Source organism: Magnolia sinica, chromosome 1 (genome assembly GCF_029962835.1).
Source record: "Magnolia sinica isolate HGM2019 chromosome 1, MsV1, whole genome shotgun sequence".
NCBI lineage: Eukaryota > Viridiplantae > Streptophyta > Magnoliopsida > Magnoliales > Magnoliaceae > Magnolia > Magnolia sinica.
This window is the reverse complement of record NC_080573.1, coordinates 115,435,020-115,454,945: the sequence shown is the minus strand read 5'-3', so window position 1 is coordinate 115,454,945 and position 19,926 is coordinate 115,435,020. Positions and strand designations below refer to the sequence as shown.

Genomic DNA, 19,926 nt, shown 5'->3' with positions numbered 1-19,926 from the left:
CTCTGATTTGAATCCTCTGTTCTTTTATTTTTTTTTCTTTTTTTTTTTAAAAGATAAGAAGCTGCACGTTCTAGTCATTTATGTCATTTATGCCTTATAAAGAGGTGTATCTGTTTTTCCAGTTGGTTTAATGGCTTTCAAAGAACCGCTTTAGTAAAGTTTTATTTTTATTTTTATTTATTATTATATTTTTTTAAATACAGGTTTGCTGTCTTCTTATTCTCAAAGAACTGTGTTTTAGAAACTTAAGGAAGTCACCAAGGTGGTTGTGAATCTTGATAGAAAGTGGTGCATGCATATTTATATGCCTACTGGATAAATTCACCATGTCCAATAATCTGGGTCCTCAGCAGTTGTCACTAACAAACAAGCGAACTGCACCAACAGAACCATCTCCCAAGGGCCAATCTGAGTCATTGGAATTGGTAAGGTCAAAGTTGAGGGAATCATTAGCTGCTTCATTAGCCTTGGGTTCTCAGGCACAGAACAAACCGCTAGCTGTAGAAAAGAGTCCCCAGAGTGAGGCTGCATCCACCCCAAGGCAGGCCCATGTGGAATCTCAACAGGCCGAATCCGCTTCGACATCTGTAGATGCTACTTCATGCCGTATTACAGGAAGGGCCTTGGAAACTTCAATCTCCAGCACTAATGAATTTGACCAGAATCACAACAATGGAGGCCAGAGTTCTTCGCATGATAATTCGATAAATGGAAATATAATTGACCCTGCAAAATTGTGGAAATGTGATGGGCAAGAATTCCTGCCGAAGCATGTCTCCCTAGAAGACGAAGCCATGTTCAGCAACAACTTCGTCATAAAAGATGAGCTTTTGCAAGGACATGGCTTGTGTTGGGCATCTGATCTCGAATTAGGTGGTGTCGAAATGATTGAAAGCCGTGATCCCAAAAGACCCAAATTGACGCCTGATGACAGCACTGGACTTGAGGTAGAACAGGTACTTCCAAGCCCGCAAGCACTGGCAATTAAAATAGAAGCTGAGCTTTTCAAGTTATTTGGTGGTGTTAACAAGAAGTACAAGGAGAAAGGCAGATCTCTTTTGTTCAATTTGAAAGATCGTAACAACCCTGAACTAAAAGAACGAGTTTTGTCAGGTGATATTCCTCCTGATCGTCTCTGTAGCATGACTGCAGAGGAACTTGCTTCAAAGGAGCTTTCTGAGTGGAGGATAGCCAAGGCTGAGGAGTTTGCACAGATGGTGGTTTTGCCTGACTCTGAAGTTGATATTAGGCGTTTGGTGAAGAAAACACATAAAGGCGAGTTTCAAGTTGAAGTTGAAAGGGATGATAGTGTTTCAGTGGAAGTAGCTGTTGGGGCGAGTTCACTTTCTCAAATACCATCCAAAACTAATGGAACTGCAACTCAAATTCCATCCAAACCCGCTGAACCTGAAGCTCAAATTCCATCAAAAGCTAATGAAACTGGAGCATCTGAAGGAGCTGAAGGAGCTGCTGCACCTGAGAAGGTTGTTGATTCTAGAGATCAAGCTTTCCCAAGTAATGTAATCACTCTTTCCCATGATGCATCTGATTTTATGCAAGGTTTCATGGAGGATGAATTGAAGGATGCTGAGTTTCTTCCTCCAATAGTTTCTCTGGATGAGTTTATGGAGTCACTTGATTCTGAGCCACCATTTGAAAACTTACAACAAGTGAGTGGCCAAGATATTCCCGTTTCTGCTGATAATAACTCAGATAGCTTGGGGTCCAAGTTGGATTCCTTGAAGGTTGGTTCAACAGATCCTGTCAAAACTTCCTCAGATAAGCCAGATCAAGTGGATGCAAAATATACAAGGACCAATAGTATCTTGAAAGATGCAAAAGATACAAGGACTGATGGTAATTTGAAAGATGCAAAAGATACGATAACCGATACTGACCTGAAATCCGGTGACATCCACATAGAGTCAGAAACATCCCATCCTGACGGCGAAAACAAGGGAGAGCATGTCTGGGAAGGCTTACTTCAACTGAATGTTTCTGCCATGGTCACAGTTATTGGCTTCTTTAAAAGGTTTGTTTTCCATAGTTGCCTTTGTTTTTCCATGCGCATTGGAAAATTGCTGACTTTCTGAACTCTTAAATGTCTGCTTCATGAACCATTTAAGTTTTGGATTTTCTACTATATCAAATATGGATCCCACAGTTTGTGAAACGGACCACATTTTTTTTCTTTGAACTGCTATGTGCAATGTTGGTTATGTACAAAATAGTACCTTGTTGTAAAGCCATCTGGCCCATCTCCCAGAAAAGGACATCATGTCACCTGCAATTCCTTATTTATATATTTATTTATTTATTTTTGTATTTTTTGTAGATATGTCTTTGAGTGATAGTTGGACAAACCTTTTAGACGCATTGGATGTTGCACCCACATGACATGGTGACACTAATGTGCTAGTTTGATTATTACTTAGGGGTCCAATTAGTTGATTTGAACACCTACATCAGTCTCTCCATTAGTCTTTAAACTCTGCTTGGTAGTGATGCACCAGCCAATCCCAAGCATGGGTAAAGGAAGGTTGATGTATGTGGACAGCCAGTTGTAGAACTTCTGCCAATTGATCGTGAGAAGGCCAACTCCAGATAGGTGGGATAAGGCTATGATGATGATGATGATGTCACTGTTTTAAGTATCAAATGTTGGAATATCACCTTTTGCCAATGAATTAATTTCCTATTGGTAGTATACCTGTTGAAAGATATCACTTTGACTGTAGCATCCAATTTTAGTTTACTAGTATCATCCGTTTTAATTGACATTTTACTCTGTGTTAACCAACATGTTTTTATGATGTTCTTGTGTTCCATCCATTTCTATCATTTGAATTGCCTTCTTGTGGATGTTTGTTATTATATCATAGGTTGGATGCTAATCTAGTTGTACTGTCAAGTCGCCTGAGTCATTGTGAAACCTGCAGCATGGCTTGTAGTTTGATTATTCCTGATGTATCGGTCTGCACTTGATGCAAGGTTTAATGGTCATAGGCAGTGTTCGAAATATCGATACTATCGGCCGATATATCGGCCGATATTATCGTTATCGCACCACTGCGAGACGAAACTCCTCCGATAACACCAGGAAGATACCAAAAATCCAAAACTTCAAATATCACACGATATTATCGTCAATATCGCGCAATATATCGTCGAAAGATACCAAGTAAAAAAAAAAAAAAACACCAAATATCGTCCGGGATTGTGTCATTATCCCAAAAAAAATTTGGAAAAATTAAAAAAATATATAGAGAAACTTTCAACAGGTGGATTTCGATACCTGTACAAGAGATTTTTATGATCGGAAGCTTCCCTTTGGTGGGCCATTCGAATCAAAGCGTCGTCCATAGGTTAGTGCAAACAAAATCTCCGATTTGGAAGAGAAATCCATCAAAATCTGGAGAAATCCAAGTATTTAGGCAAAATCCGGCGAAATCCTTGCTGAAATCCGGAGAAATCCTCGCCAAAATCCGAAGATCTGTGAGATTTTGGAGAGATTTTAGGTTCCGGAAGGCCGGAACCCTCTCTGCTTCGAAAAAAACAGGCGTCCGATCCCCTTTTTTTGGAAATCAGGTGGCAGGTGTACCGCACACCACCGAGTTGACTGGTGTGTTGACGTCACCAGGTTTCGTGGGTCCCATCATAAGGTATGTGTTATATCCAAACCGTTCTTCCATTTGGCAAGCTCGTCGTAAGGCTTGAGCCGAAAAATAAGACAGATCCAAAGATCAAGTGGACCACACTGCAAATAGGAGTGGGAGATTAAACGTTTACCATTGAAACCCTTTTGGGGTCACGGGAGTTTTGGATCAATATGATATTTGTTTTTCCTCTTCATCCAGGTCTGTGTGACCTAATGAACGGATTGGATGGAAAATAAACAATATAGTGGGCCCTACGAATATTTTAACGGTGAGAATCAGCCCCACTGCTATTTGTGGCGTGGTCCAGTTGAGCTTTGAATATGGCTCATTTTTGGGCTCATGATCTAAAATGATCTCTCCAAATTCATGAACGGTGTAGATATAATAAATACATCATCGTGGGGCCATGTAACTTTGAACCGTTGGTACCACTCGAGTTGCAGGAGCGTCACCGCCTTCTTCGGTAGGAGGCGTAGTGACTAGTGTACTACATAAACTCTGTGGGGCCTACCATAATTCATGTATTTTATCCACTCCATCCATCCATTTTACCATATAATATTATGCTTTTTAGCCCAAAAAATGAGCATATCCAAAGCTTAAGTGGACCACACCACAGAAAATGGTGCGAATTAAACATCTACCATTAAAAAAAAATCCTTGGGAGCCAAAGAAGTTTTGGATCAAGCTGATATTTGTTCTTTTCCTTTATCCATATCTTTGTGATCTTATGAAGTGGTTGGATGAAAAATAAACATCGCTGTAGGCCCTAAGGGAGGTTTCAACGGTGCAAATCATTATTCGTATTGTTTCTTGCGGTATGGTCCACTTGACCTTCGGATATGTTTCAAATTTGTGCTCAACCCCTAAAATGAGTTGGAAAAACACATGGACTGCATAGATAAACCATGTACATTTATGGTGGACCCAATAAGTTTACTCAGTGCTATAGGAGTGGATTAGGTGAGACCCCGCCTCACCCAAGACCACACAACCGTACCGTGGGGCCAACTTGACGTGTGTATTCTGTGTCCACTCCATCCATCTGTTTTTTCAGATCATTTTACAACATGATCCTAATAATTAAGAAGATCCAATTATCAGGTGGACTATACTCAAGGAAACAGTATTAGTTGAACATGGTACCATTAAAAACTTCCTAAGGTGCACCTTAATTTTTCCTATATTTTATTAGGCATCCAATCCGCTGATAACTTCACATAAGTTTGAATGAAGAGAAAAAACAATTATCAGCATGATCCAAAACTTTTGTGGCCCACTAATGGTCAATCACCATTGTTACCTATGGTATGGTCTACCCAATTATTGGATCTGCTTCAATTTTTGGATAATGTCCTAAAATGATATGGAAAAACAGATGGATGGGGTGGATACTGAATATAGTTATCTGAGTTCAATAAGACAACGCATAGCTTAGACCCTATACAAAGGAAACCTATTATGTGCACTTCTTTTTTAAGATTTTATGATTTAAAAGTGTGTATTAGGGTCTTTTTTAATAATCCATGAAGTTTCATTGAAAAATTCAACCATTTTCCCAATGTTTCCCCATGTTTCCCAAAAAGTGCGATAAATTATACGATACAAACGATATATCCCATGCGATAACCGATACGTATCTGTATCCCAAGGGTGCGATACCGATATTTCGAACACTGGTCATAGGTTTAAAGATGCATGCATTCGCTGATTAAATTGGCCAATCTTGGCTATTTGACGGTTTTAGTTTCTAGGGCAAGTCACTTTGGGAAGGACGTGTTTCTAACAGTGGAAGATTTGCATTTCCATATAAGATTCATGCTGTCACATTTGTTACGATGTCTTTTTTTCATTTGTGCTCTTTAATATACTCCATTATCAATGCTCGTATCGCACCCTTGGTATTGCATGAGAAATATCGCATTTCCATCGAGGAAATATTCAGAAAATTATGGAATTTTTCAATGGAACTTCAAGAGATGTTAAAACACATGATTACACATTTGGAACTCAAAACATTAGAAAATTTAATTATGGGTAACTGGTTGTAGAGAAAAACTTTGGTACCCTAGCAGACTGCTGGATGGTATGTAACCACTCAGAAATTACTTAAATTGCATACATGGAATACAACTAATTAAAATTAAACTGTCCAAATTATGGGTCCCAGTTTAGTTGTATCTTGAATGAAAAATTATGCTTATTTAATTATCTATTGGATTGGTGGACATTTATTGGACAGTTGAACTAATCAATGGTGTTATTTTGGGGTTACCGTTGTGCAAAAGCGAAATGTTGGGTGTTCACCTATCCCAACGTGAGTTACAAAGCCTGGCTTCCTGTTTGGGGTGTAGGGTAGGATCTTTCCCTTCCACATGTTTGGGGTTGCCGACTTGCCGTTGTGCATTGGGAAACCACCAAAACATTTATGGGATAAGGTTATTGAGCAAATTGAAAGCAAATTACCCAAGTGGAAGACCAGATTTCTTTCCTTGGGAGGTCGCTTGACCTTGATCAAATGCCACTTTATTTTATGTCTCTCGTTCGGGAAAGGTTGAACAAACTAAGAAGAGATTTTTTTTGGAAAGGTTTGGAGGATGGCAACAAATTTCATCTAATAAGTTGGTGGGAGGTCTGTAAGCCTATTTCTCAAGGCGGAGCTGGTTTGCGTCAACTATCGGTTATGAATTTCACTCTCCTTGGTAAATGGCTTTGGTGAGTATTAATTGCTTGTATGGCCTTAAGGGGGATGGGAGGTGAAGGAATCCTCTCTCTATCGGGCTTCTCATATTTGGAAGATTATATTGGCGGTGAGAGGGGAGTTTAAGGAAGGCATTTCTTTCAGCCTAGGCGGGTACCCATGTTAGATTTTGGAAGGACCCTTGGTGTGGAGATTGACCTCTTGAGCTTGATTTCCCTTCCCTAGCTAGCCTTGCGACATTTGAAGATTTGAAGGTGACTCATTGTTTCCATGGCGAAGGCCCATTAAAGCATTGGATGCCTCCTTGCAGAGGAAATCTATTGGATGGTGAGATAAGCAAACCTCTTTCCCTATTACCCCGTCTTCGCTTTCAGGTCCCTACGGACAAACCCGAATCTATGATATGGATCAATCATAGCTCAGGGAAGTTTTCGGTAAGCTCTTTCTATTGACCTTGCTGGCTGTTTCGGAACACTTCAGGATCAAGTGAGGCAGTGGTTGTGTGTGCCAAAGCTTTTGTTTTGGAATGGGTAGCCTATCTTAATGTTAAGCACAATCTTTTAGGCTCTATCTCAGGGCTGTAATCTCTTTGGGTTCTCTCCTCTGTTCTTTTTCCGTCTTGCTTGCGAGCGGGCCTTTTACTAAAATTTTCCATTGCTCAAAAACAAATGGTGCTATTTTAACAAACATGTAATCAGAGGTTAGGATTGTTCAACAAATCTGAGTTTTGGACCGTGACTAATCAATGTGGAGTTCCACGATTTATCAAGTTTAATTTGAGTTAATGAATGGCACGTGGTGTTGATGTCTAGCAATCCAAACTATCCAAATTGTTCTCTAAAATCACACTGATCAAGTAATCTCAACCATCAGGTTAATGGCTATCAAATGGATGGTTCAAAATGAAACAATGGTCCTCCAAATTCTAATGGACAAATCAGTGCAGTATAATCTTTGGGTTACCGTCCATAGACAGATTGCTGTACAGCTATGACATGCATATGGTTGAAGAGTCACCATCATTTTCTATATGGTGTTAAACTAGCATAGAAGTCTGCCTTCATGTTACCCACTAAACTTCAGGCATGTTGCAGAGCTCTTCAGAGTCCTTTATTTTGAAGAGATGAGAAGAAAAAAAGAAGTTTGTTTTCTTCTCCTCCGTGAAAGACCACATTTAAGAAGAAGAAGAAGAACTCATTTCTTTCTTCTTTTTCTCCGTGCTAAAGATCACATGCATGTGTGAGATCCAAGCTTCACATCAATGAAGGCCACATTGTTAGATCATATGGCAAGATAATTTGGCCATTTCATCGCAAATGTGAAGAAGAAGAAGAAGAACACTCGTTTTTTCCTTCTCTGTGCTAAGACAGCTTTTTTTACTCTGTCATCTCCATCATAAGACCTCAAGCATGTGCAAGGTCCAAGCTGTCCATCAATGATGGCCACACTGTTTAGATCATGTGGCAAGAAAATCTGGCCATTCCATCATGCATGTGAAAGGATAAGAAAAAAAATTATTTTCTGTTTTTTATTTTTATTTTTTAAAATTTCCCCTCAAATTTCACTATTTTCACTCAATAGATGCGATATCGATATGGGGTAGTTTTATGAAGGTTGCTGGTACATTGCAATATTGAAAATATCACAATATATTGCACGATACAGGTGACTTTTAATTCCCCGTGTTTCGTATCAGTCTGGTTCGATACCGATAATATCAGCAGATAATCAATATTTAAAAAAGTGGATGCAACTAGAGTTCATAAGAAGAAACGAGTTTTAGTATAGAAAATCTGCCTGCATTCAGCAATCTCTAGATGGCGGAAGACTCACTGTTAAATGTGGCCAAAAATGGGGTCAAAGACAGCAACATGGCTCAGAGAAGTGCTGGAGGGAGGGGCGTCAAAGCAGCTTGGTATGAGCCATTTTTAGGGTTGGAACATGAAACCATTGGGCTCATTCGTTGTTAACTGGATTCTTAATCTCCACTCATCAGGCACTTCTTATTCAGACATGTGATTGTCACTTTATTATCTTTCTTTACCTTTGGGCGGCTGCTTCTCATTATTTTTGTTGAAATCCTTGTTATCATATTGTTTCTATTACCTGTGGGTGGAGGTTCATATCTCTTCCACTCTCCCACAATCCATCCTACATCTCATGTGTATCTTTATAATAATAATAATAATTAGAGCATATGTGACATGAAATAGGGTCAAAGAAATTGTTCAATTCAATTTTGTACACAGTATATTGGTGATGGAGTGCTCGGTACTGAGAGACCATATTGGTGGAGTGCTCGGTGCTGGGAGACCGTATTGGTGGTGGAGTGCTCGGTGCTGGGAGACCGTATTGGTGGTGGAGTGCTCGGTGCTGGGAGACCGTATTGGTGGTGGAGTGCTCGGTGCTGGGAGACCGTCTGGGACCTAATAGTTGGAGGCTCAAGCGACATTGACCACGACAAAGCCTCTTTTGAAGGTTTTGTGGTGGGGGAAGCATTGGACTGAACCCCATGTCCATCGTAATTGGCCTGAGAATTATCACGCCTGCAATCACTTGAATCTCGAGATGCACCTTGAACCGATCATATACCAAAGAGACTTCCCCTCCGAGAATCCATACATGAGAATTTCATCTCATACAACTCAAACAGAAACACCCAAATAGTGGTTGCAATTTCGCAACCTATATGTTATAAAAAGTTTGAAACATCTTATCCACTGAAACAATGACCAGAAATACTTCCACACAGCTTGGACAAAAGATCTAACCCCATTGCATTCAAGTTGACTTTGCCAATTGGACCCAAGTAAATTTGTACCATGTATCCCTATTCAGCACCATGGTCGTCATTTTAATCAGAGCCTTGTCCCAGCACCACATATCCCAAAAAATCCCTCAAAATCTGCCATCCGGCTGGGCAGATTTCCCAGAGAGCTATGAAAGGTGAGCTTTATGAAGCTAACTGGAGGGGGCACCACCTTTCCACCCAATTGTCAATGAACAATCCACCAGTCGCTGTCAATGCCTTGTAACACCACATATCTGCTCATACCCTGGGATTCCAATCCTAAAAAAGTGTTTGTACATCAATCCTACCCTTAACCTTGAACCGCCACACTTCTCCCTCTCTTTATAGATACTTGGTTTTGTCCTCCCATATGGACCAAGGGACTGTGACAAAGCAAAGTTTCCACATAAAAGGGCCAATGTTTTAAATATCGTTATCGCGTAATGTATTGCACACTTGGGATACGGATAAATATCGGTTATCGCATGGGATATATCGGTTGTATCGCGTAATGTATCATTGTTGTTGGGAAACATGGGAACATTGGGAAATTGATCGAATGTTTCAATGAAACTTCAGGGATTATTGAAAAAGACATCTATACTTAGAAATCAAAACATTACAAAAAAGAGTGCACATAATAGGGGCTTCCTTTGTATGAGGTCCTAATCAAGGTGTTCCGTATCCGTTACAATACGCCTGTAAAGGCCGATACGTATAGGTAACGGCCATGACCATTAGGCGATACGGGGGTGAAAAGGGGCAGTTAGTTTTTTGAGACCGTATCAGCTATTACGGTGGCCGTAACAAGGCATAATGACCGTTACTCCTATGACAATCGAAAAACGATCACTTTTTTTTTTCTCTATTTTAAATTCAATTTTCTCTTCTTTTTCACTTTTCTCATTCCAAAAACTCTTCTGTTTCATTTTATAACAGATTTCGACCACTCTTACTATAGCTTTTAAGATTAAAATTGTGGATTGAAGTGATTTGAGTGAATAGATTCTTCGAGGGCCTTTTTTTTCAAAAAATTGAAAAAGCAGTATTTATGCCTTTTTCTGATTTCTAGTTTTAATGCTTGATTGTGATGTGTAAACATTAGAGACAATCATATTAAACAATTCACTAGACAGCCCGATACAACACTTTCACCAAAGAGTGGACAGTTACACTACCATAAACATGTTCAAAACAAAAAATGAATACATATTTGAAATGTTTACATTATTCTTGATTTTCTAGATATTTTTTCAGAATTTTTTGGGCAAAAGAAAATTTTCAACTGTTATAGGGGTCGTTACGGTCGTTACGCCCCCGTATCGGCCGTTATGGCCGATACCCGTATCGGTGATGGTGGTGACCGTTACAGCCATCATTATCGATACGGAATACCTTGGTCCTAATATATGTGCTTTCCAACTGAAGTAATGGAAGTATATTCAAAGTCTATTCATATAATTTATAAACGTAAGAAGACATGTATGGAAACACAAGCAATACAAAAGCAAAACAAGAATCATTAGACCAAGTTACATACATGTTTAATTTTGTGTCTGGATATAAAGATTGCAACTGATTTGTGAGAAATTGAGAAAAAAACTTTCTCGATTTTTTGCAACTTGACCCATCTCCCCCAAATCTCGAAATCGAAGTTCCAAATCCATAATATTTCATGGAAAACATGAAGAATCATAAATTTGTAACTATTTGACACTAGTTTAATGTAATTTACAACAAAAACATGGATCGAAAATTGAAAATGCTCATTGGATCGGATACGTGGGATATATTGGCACTACCTGTGCGTTTCATATCGCACAGGTGGGATACAAGATATATCGGCTGATATCGTCGATATTTAAAACACTAAAATGGCCTACATGGAGGCCACCTTCCAAAGGATCATGCCTTAAGTATATTCGAAAGCGTGCTTGGAGTAGGTCAATCCACTCCAAATGCCAAACAAACTGAGGAGCCAATTTGTTCCTTCTCCCAACCAGAAATGCATGGGAATTTAGAGTAATGCATTCTGATCCCAGCCTGCATATTTGCCCAAGAGTGGAAAAATAACAAAAAGGATTTTGAATGCACTGGTATCCATAATGATGTGATTCTGATATTGTATTCATCTGCTATTTTACATTTCCTTATCAGTACATTAGGATGGTTATTAAAATGTGAAAGACTACTTTATTTATTTTTTAAAAAAAAATCTAATATTCCAATTCTTGAACAGATAATATTCTTGTTTTCTGTAGCCATTTATTTCAGCAATCTTTCCTTGATCAAAAGAATAATTTAGCCAATAAACCCGAAGTTTTGTAGCAAGTTCTTGTCACAAGGTTATCTATGATGTTAAAATGAAACTCCAAATCCATCTTGCCCATCAGTTTCAGAGTGTTTGTTTATGCATGCATGGTCATGATTTATTTCTTGCTTTGCAGTGGTGAAAAAACATCTGCAAAAGATTGGCCTAACTTTCTTGAGATCAAGGGAAGAGTTAGATTAGATGCATTTGAAAAGTTCCTCCAGGAGCTTCCTATGTCCAGAAGTCGCGCAATAATGGTATCTTTTGATCTCTCTTTCGCATCCTTCTCATTTATTTTTTGGTAGCAATCAGATTGGTTGTTGTTATTGGATGTGAATGTAGAGCCATCTCAGGGCGGTAGTCCGGGCTGGACCCAGCTGAGGCTGTCCTCGAACAGCCATCACCAGCCCCATCCCCTATGCTGCCTGCTAACCAAGTAGTTGGCTTGTCCATGTTTGAATTAGTTCGGCCAGGTCAGCATCCCCAGGCCTTTAGGCGGCCAGACCAGGACCCACCATGTTTGATTATCCAGCCTGTCCATCTATGAACTATAGTCCAATCCAACCCAGAGAAGGCTCGATGATTTCAAGTCCTCTAGGAGACTGCTGAAGGTTTGTGTTTTGCAGGTTGTCCATTTCTGTTGGAAGGAAGGATCCCCCGAGAGCGGACGTTTGCATCTTTCTGAGGTCATGGTTTGCCACTACATTCCTCTTCTTTAGTCTCTTTCCATAATCACAGCTGACCCTTTCTGAACCTAAATTCCTTTTCCTGTGCAGGTGTCAGATTCCTATGTTGCGGATGAGAGAGTTGGGTTTGCAGAGCCCGCCCCTGCAGTCGAGCTGTACTTCTGCCCGCCCCATGTGAAGATGATCGAAATGCTCAGCAGGCATCTGCCGAAGGATCACACCGAGATTCTTAATGCAATAGATGATGGCCTCATTGGCATTGTAGTATGGAGAAAACCTCCTGTAACGTCTTCAATTTCACCCAAGATGTCCTCGTACCAGCGGCAGAACTCGAAAAGGCAGCACTTCTCTTCAAAGAAACAGCAAGAAAGGGATGGCAACGTCAAACAATCTGTCCCCCCTCTCCCTAATGGCCCACCTCCATCCAACCCTGACCCACCGTCTGATGATGATAACATTGATGACATCCCACCTGGCTTTGGCCCGGCAGTCGCCAGGGACGACGATGACTTGCCGGAATTTGACTTTGTAAAAAACACAAAACCCCTGCTTTCTCAGTTTCCGTCACCGAATCCCTCCCGTGGTTCAGGAATGGGTCAAATCCGGCCATCCATTCGCCCTCATCAGATGCAGCAAATGCGAGAGCTGGTGCACAAGTATGGGCAGGGTAAAACAAGTGCCAATCCAGCGAATTGGCAGTCAGGTCAGGGTTTTGGTATTGAGACCCAGCCTTGGAATGATGATGATGATATCCCAGAGTGGCAGCCCGATCAAGAGAACCAACAGCCACCTCCACCACCTCCACCATTGCATGGATTTCAGCAGCAGACGTTGCCAGCCCACCTAGTAAACCAGCAGTTAGGACCGATGCCCTCTCAGCCACTGGTGCCACCCGGACCACCCCTGCCCATACCTTTACAGCCCCTACCATCCCAGATGGGTCCAACACAGGGTGCACATGCCACTGTGCAGCCTTCTTGGCAATCTGGCCCTTGGAGAGCTCCTCCTTTTGGTTCCAATGGGCCGCCGGACATGGGAAACCAGGGAAATGGGTCAATGCAGCCTTTGCATTTTGGTGGCCCACCTGTTGATGGACAGTTTTATAATACACCCAGATACAGAGCTGGGCCTAATGGGATGAGCTGGAGGCAAGATATCCCTAGGAGTAGAGGTACTTAGCTCTCTAATGTAATCCAAGGTTACTTCCTTTTTTTGAGGTGTAGAGATTCGATTCTGTAATTGTAATCGTAGTCTGTATATATATTTTAAAAGAAGAAAAAAAATCTGAATTTCTCTTACTAATGCTTTTTTGGTTGGTTTCAAAGATGTTGTTAGGCCATAACTGCAAATACTTGAGAATGTGATGACCGCTTCTCAATAAAATGTTCTAAGCCCAAAGTTTATTGAAATATCATCTGTTTTGATAATGTTTTTTTCTTGTTTCTTTTCTTTCATTTCTTTCTTCTTTTGATCCTTTTGTCTTTTCAAGGTTTTTTTTGGATTTACATCTTTCACCGTCGTTGGCTAAGATGCTGTGGTTTTTATTTTTCCCCCTTTTCACCATTGCACCATTGCCAACTGCATATGTGAGGGGTGTGAATTTCTTTCAGTGGTGTGATGTTTGTTTATGTAGCCAAAATGGAGACCATTGTCCCTTGCACAAACCATGTGACTCTAATCTCGGATACGTGAGGCGGGTGGAGAGAAAAGTTGGGAGGGGGCGGTAATGACTCATGGCAGCCCAAGCTAAGGGCTCATTCGGACCGTAAGTTACTTTTCCTAAGCAATGTATACCTCAAGTAGCTTATATTGGTTTAAGCAATGTATACCTCAAGTAGCTTATATTGGTTCATACGTATTCACAGATAAACATGTTAAATAACATACTTATCAGCCAAAAAGCATAAAAGTATGATTGATTTCCAACATCATGAGTACTTATCCCTCAATTTTGTTTGGTCCACCCTTAATATCCACCATCTATCATGTGGGGCCAACCTTTGATATGGACCGTTCATTACGTTGGACCTACCTTGGCTGTCTTCAATGTGAATTGTCCTTTGTGTGGGGCCTACCTTCAATGTAGATCATCCACCTTGCAAGGCCCACCTTTAATGTGGACCATCCATTATGTGGGGCCCACCTTAGATGTGAATCATTCATCCTTAGCTGATTATCTTTGATGCAAACTATCCTCATGTTGGGCCCACCTTGATATGAAACATCCATCATGTTGGGCCCACCATCAATGTTATTATCATATGAGGCCCACCTTTAATATCCATTGCCCATTATGTGGAGCGCACCTTTGATGTGGACCGTCCATTGTGTGAGCCCACCTTTGATGTAGTCTGTTGATCAAGTGGCGCTTGCCTCGGATGTGGGTCATTCATCATTAGGGACAGACCTTTGAGGTGGGTCATCTGTTATGTAGGGCCTACCTTGATGTGGGTCATCCAACATGTGGGGCCCATGGACCGTCCATCATGTCGGTCCCACCTTTAATGTGGGTCATACATCATGCAAGGTTCGCCTTGGATGTAGGTTATTCATCATTATGGGCCGACCTTTAATGTAGATCACCCTTTGTAGGGCCCACCTTGATATGGGTCATCCATCATGTGGACCCACCATCAATGTTAATTATCCATAGGTTGTCCATCATGTGGAATCTTCAGGTTTTCTGTCTCTCTAGTTGGGGTTGATCTGGTCAGCTCGAGAGGTGATTCCCCTTAAGGTACTCCTAAGATTTGTTGCATTTCCTGTACAATAGGTGTACTAGTTTAGTTTTCCCCACAACACCAACCTTTGTGTGTGTGTGTTTTCATTTATATAAAAACCAAAGAAATACCAAGATGAGAAATATAAAAACCAGCACCCATACACTGCTGATGGCAATTTCTATTTTCTTGTCCTACATGGTCCGGTAGTGTAACCTCACATGAACGAGTGCACCAGAACATGGGCACGGTGGAATTCAACTGACGAAATTCTCATGCACGCACAAGCCATCCAGTTCATCTCACACGAACGAGTAGAAAATTACGAAGAAGTATCCCGGATCATGGACATGTTGACCTTAGAAATTGATGTTATGACCAGGATATGGACATGGTGGAACCCAAACTGAAGAATGTCCCAGAAATGCCTCTCACCTTTGCCATTTATGGCTGCGTTTGATCTTCGGCCTGCATTGAGGATTGCCTTTTCTACCCACGATTGTCAGATAAATAGAATTGTCTAACCACTACAATTTTGGGCAATGGCCCATCAAACACAGTTCTGCTAGATTGACAGTTATAATCACTAGAAAATTTCCACAGGTGGAGATGCTAGGGACCAGGGAAGGACCATATCTAGCAGAGTTCGTCTGGAGTTGCTTGGCAAGCCTCCTTTTGAATTACTCCGTGTATAACATGACTTAAATGACAGAGACCAAAATTGTTAAAGGTCGATATCAAGACCTGAAATTGAAGAATAGACTTATTTTTTTAAGAGATTTCTGCAGTTCTTGAGAATGATCTCTGGGAACAGTCCAATTCATGCAAACCCACCTCAACGTCTACACTAGAAATGGAAAAACTATCAGGAGTCTCAATGGCAATGAACTTGTTAGATTGTTGTTTAACAAGTGCGTAATGTCCACTGGAATTTCCTATTCTTCCATCAAATATTCTGCTTTTTTTTTTTTTAATCCGGACACTCCAATTCAAATACTAATGAATTTGTTGTTTAGTTATGGTTGAATATAATTCAGAAAGCATAAGTTTTCTCAAAACCTTTTGCTCATCTCTCTCAATAAAGGATGCTATTATATAACGTCTGTTCAACAGGCCCCTGCTAACCTAAGAGAATATTCAATTATCTTTCCCATATTCAAACGTAAAGGTAATCCTAATGGGTTGAAGACTATTTCAACTGGTGTTCCATCTTGCAAATAGAGCATATCTTGCCAGACAATTTTTGAAATGGTACTTTTATTCCCATGCCTTCCAGATACTTTATTCCCTATTTTGATGTCACCTTTCTATGGAATATACACATAATTGTTTCATAATTGCTTCTGGATTATAACTGAAACCCTCTTTTTTTAAATCCATCTCACATCAATAGCTTAACTCTCCTTATAAGTAGTTTTAGACAAGTTTCTTTTGCAGTGGATGCCCGGATGCCAAGTATGGCCCATAATAATCCATCTTTGGGAGCATATAATGATTCTTTCACGGACAGAGATGTTAATTTACCTACTAAAATATCACCTGTTTCTATCCAAGATTTCAGCATCACAATTTTATTTTGTTTAAATAGTGGAGTAAATAAGCTTCTAAATAAGGCCAAGACAATGAAAAAAAATAAAAAATCAATACTAATGGCTCATCCCACATAGGAAAAAAAAAAGAGGGAAGAAAAAGGAATTTTTACTCAAAATAAAGGATATTACGAGAAAATGCTTTGACATTGTATTTTTACCAAAGTGATCCTATGACCCTACTACGGACATGGGTCAAAATTTTAATTTGCCCTCGATAGGAGAATCATGCAACTGAACCCGACGTCTCCATGCAACTATTGGAAGAGGTGTACAGGGCGACGCTCACCCTCCAAACCATTTCTTTCAGTGTGTCCCACCTTAATTGTGAATTGTCTGGGACTATTTTTTCTTTTTTATATTTCATCTAATGGTCCAAGTGGATTTCATATAATTATCATGATGGTCTATGTAAAAATTTAACAGTGGAGTCTCTCTCAACTGTTTCCTTCCGCTATAACACATCTAATCGCACGTCAGCCTTATTTATTTTTTAATATGCCTAATATAGGATTACACATTTAATGGTCTGAGTAGATTTTACATATACACGTTGGGGTTTACCCTGCCAAAAAGAGGGCGTTGCTCTTAGATCCGCACTGCCTACTATGTGGTGCTGGAAAGATTTTTGGCCCCACCATCATGTATATGTTTTATCCATGTCATCCATCCATTTTTCCAGGTCATTTTAAAGAATGATCTCAAAAATGAAACGGATTCAAGTCTCAATTGGACCACACCACAAGAAACAGTACACCCACCATTAAAAGTTTCCGGACTGTAATATTTATTTGCCATTCAACATGTTGATTAGGTCACATATACCTGGATGAAGGGAAAACACAAAGATAAGCTTATCCAAAACTTTGTAGCCCCCACGATCTTTTCAATGGTGGGTGTTCAATCACCACTATTTCCTATGGTGTGGTCACCTGAGATTCTGATCTGCCTCAGTTTTTTGGCTCTTGCCCTAAATTAATATGGCAAATTGGATGGACGGCAAGGATAAAACATAAACATTGTGGGGACGACAGATCTTTTCCAGTACCACACGGTACTAATCCAGGTGTTGTGTGCTACCATTCAGGGAGCAGGCCATGACCCATTTTTGGCATGGCCCATCCCGATGTGTATGTGAAATCCACTCCAATCATTAAATGTATAATCTCATATTAGGCCTATAGTATATTAAAAAAAGAAAAAAGAAAAATCATCCTAACTTCAAATGGACCACACCAAGGAACTAGTTGGGAGAGACAATCGACTGTTATATTTTACAGGGCCCGCCATGATTATTATATTAAATTCATTTAGACCATTTGATGCAATAAATAAAAAATAAAAAATTGGTCCCATGGCCCAAAAATCAGGATGTTTGGTGATTCAAGTGTGCCACACCAAGGAAAATAGTTTGGAGGGTGGCGTCACCATGTACACCTTTTCTAATAGTGTGGTTCACCTGAATCACAGATACAAATGGTTTTTGAGCCCTATGCTTAAAATTGAATCATGCCACTGGTGATAAGAGTGAAATTTAGAAACCCATTATGGCTTCATGTTTTCTTTCCTACGGGATGGGGGATGGAGAGAGAATTTTGGTCGATTGGACTTTCCACCTTGTGCCCATACCACAGGACTATTTTGGTAAACATCCAACATCACAGCATTTCGTCTCAGAAGGGCTCGTTTAGATTCTCCTCAAAATGACAATTGAATGGCAGGCAGAGCTATTTGACGCATCCCATCAGTGTGGATGATGGGATACCAAACAAAGTTTCAAGCAGAAAAAATACACCCAAAAAAAGCATGTAAAGATAATAAGCCGGACACATTATCATCACATTCGAATTCTTAGCAAAGGCATGGGCCTGCCCACAGTTTTGGATGCACCCAAACAGAACCTAAACCTTGCAAAGCAAAACAGAATGTAACACAACCGAAGAAGGTATTTCATGAAAAGAAAAGAAAAAAAAAAACTCAAATCGTATAAATGCACTCAAAGGACCTCACTTATTATGGAATGATAATAGACAGTTAAGATACAAAAAAAGAAGGGGAAAAAAAAAAAAAAACCCTCAGATGGCATGAGAAATGAATGAACTGTGGCTTTCTCTGATTTCTTTTCTTATAGGAACCTTTAAAAACACAAGAAAAAGGAAAGAAAACAAGGAAACTGTACAGTATATTGTACAAGGAATATTGATATGCAAGCCCGCCAATAGATGTACGCTCCTGGCAGAAAAAAAAAAATGGCCTTCATGCTTTTCTCTAGTCTGGCAGCGGATCCTGTTTGCCACTCGGTTCCACTCTCGAAGAAGAGGGGAGCCTTGCGACAGATGGCTGTGATGGAGCAGTAAGGGTGTAGGTGAGCCTCGATGAAGAATTCTCAATAAGGCCAGCGACACCAGCAGCAGCAGATTGAGCATTCGATGGAAGGAAAAGATCATGCTTCTGATCTTTATAAGCACTCCATACCTGCCCACAAGAGATAATCAGTCAGTACCTTTGTGATGTATCACTGTCTCAGCATAGGGTGTCAGCTACAAACAGGCCGTGTTGTCCTGGTGGAAGATATGATGGTCAAGACCTAGACCAAGAGTCGCTGCTACATGCAACACAACTGTTTCTTCAGTCCTCAAATATTGGCAATCACTATGTTCCCAGGATGTTTCCTAAGCCCACGCGTGTAGAGGCTTGCCCATTCACACAAAAACAAACATGGCAACATGTCACATGTATGATATCGCTTTTCATCATGTGGACCCCATTTTTTCAGTCTTCCGGCCTGAACGGGCTGTTTTCATTGGGCCACAATGAACAAACAAATGGATGGCTAAAACATACCTTTCCAGCCTTCCACTTGTTTTAACAAAGTGACCCTTCGAAACAACCAGAATTTAGGCCAGAGCATCTAAATACTGTAGCTCAAGAGATAGAAAGCTCAGACCACACACAAATGCCATATTGGCTTGTGGATGAGAAGCTGCTCCCACCGCGTGGACATAGAAAACTTCTGTTCCCAGCTATGGCTGACAATGTTAATTCTGACATCGGTTTTACAAAGATGCAAACCTCTGAAACAAAAAGGTAGAAAAGAAGGAAGAGTGTGCATAATGGTAATTTTATTATTCCAGTAACGTATCCAAAGGTAAATGTGTACTAGTATCTACAATCTTTGAAAAGCTGCTTAGGATGTAACAACATTCAGGATTTGTTTTTTTTTTTTTTTTGTCAGAACCAAACTACATGCGCATAGGCAGGTTCCCATTTTTCAAACTTTTCAAGTGAAATCACATGTATTCTCATCTCAATTGTGATTTTTCAAAGGAACACATGCCATCATCCACAGGACAGGAACATTTTCTGTCAGCTCTTTTCTGTGGAGATGCACAATTCTTCCCCTGAGGAATCCCGCAATCCGGTAGATTCCATTTGGTAGTTCAAAGGACTGGCAAGAGTTACCAACTTT

General features: G+C 40.3%; 2 protein-coding genes across 4 annotated transcripts in view; one reads left to right on the top strand and one right to left on the bottom strand.

Annotated features, from left to right (window-relative positions):
- The first annotated feature begins 232 nt into the window (after window positions 1-232).
- LOC131255057 (uncharacterized) lies at window positions 233-13,444 on the top strand. Its single transcript, XM_058255758.1, has 4 exons — window positions 233-2,032; window positions 11,599-11,719; window positions 12,089-12,148; window positions 12,239-13,444. Exons 1-4 carry the CDS (start codon window positions 327-329, stop codon window positions 13,325-13,327), a joined length of 2,976 nt encoding a protein of 991 aa, XP_058111741.1. The 5' UTR covers window positions 233-326; the 3' UTR covers window positions 13,328-13,444.
- A 4,995-nt stretch (window positions 13,445-18,439) lies between these two features.
- Window positions 18,440-19,926, bottom strand: part of LOC131255036 (dnaJ homolog subfamily C GRV2) — a 75,806-nt gene continuing 74,319 nt past the window's right edge. For all 3 annotated transcript variants that reach the window (XM_058255735.1, XM_058255741.1, XM_058255747.1), the window contains one exon: window positions 18,440-18,932. In XM_058255735.1, coding sequence (XP_058111718.1) covers window positions 18,726-18,932 — 207 coding nt within the window. In that variant the 3' untranslated portion in view covers window positions 18,440-18,725. The remainder of the gene's footprint in view (window positions 18,933-19,926) is intronic.

What these genes read in the sequence shown, in the direction of transcription:
- LOC131255057 (XM_058255758.1), top strand. Translation starts at nt 327, where the DNA reads ATGTCCAATAATCTGGGTCCTCAGCAGTTGTCACTAACAAACAAGCGA. An exon ending in CCAGAAGTCGCGCAATAATG is followed by an intron (nt 11,720 to 12,088) that starts GTATCTTTTGAT and finishes TGTGTTTTGCAG; the next exon opens with GTTGTCCATTTCTGTTGGAA. An exon ending in GACGTTTGCATCTTTCTGAG is followed by an intron (nt 12,149 to 12,238) that starts GTCATGGTTTGC and finishes TTTCCTGTGCAG; the next exon opens with GTGTCAGATTCCTATGTTGC.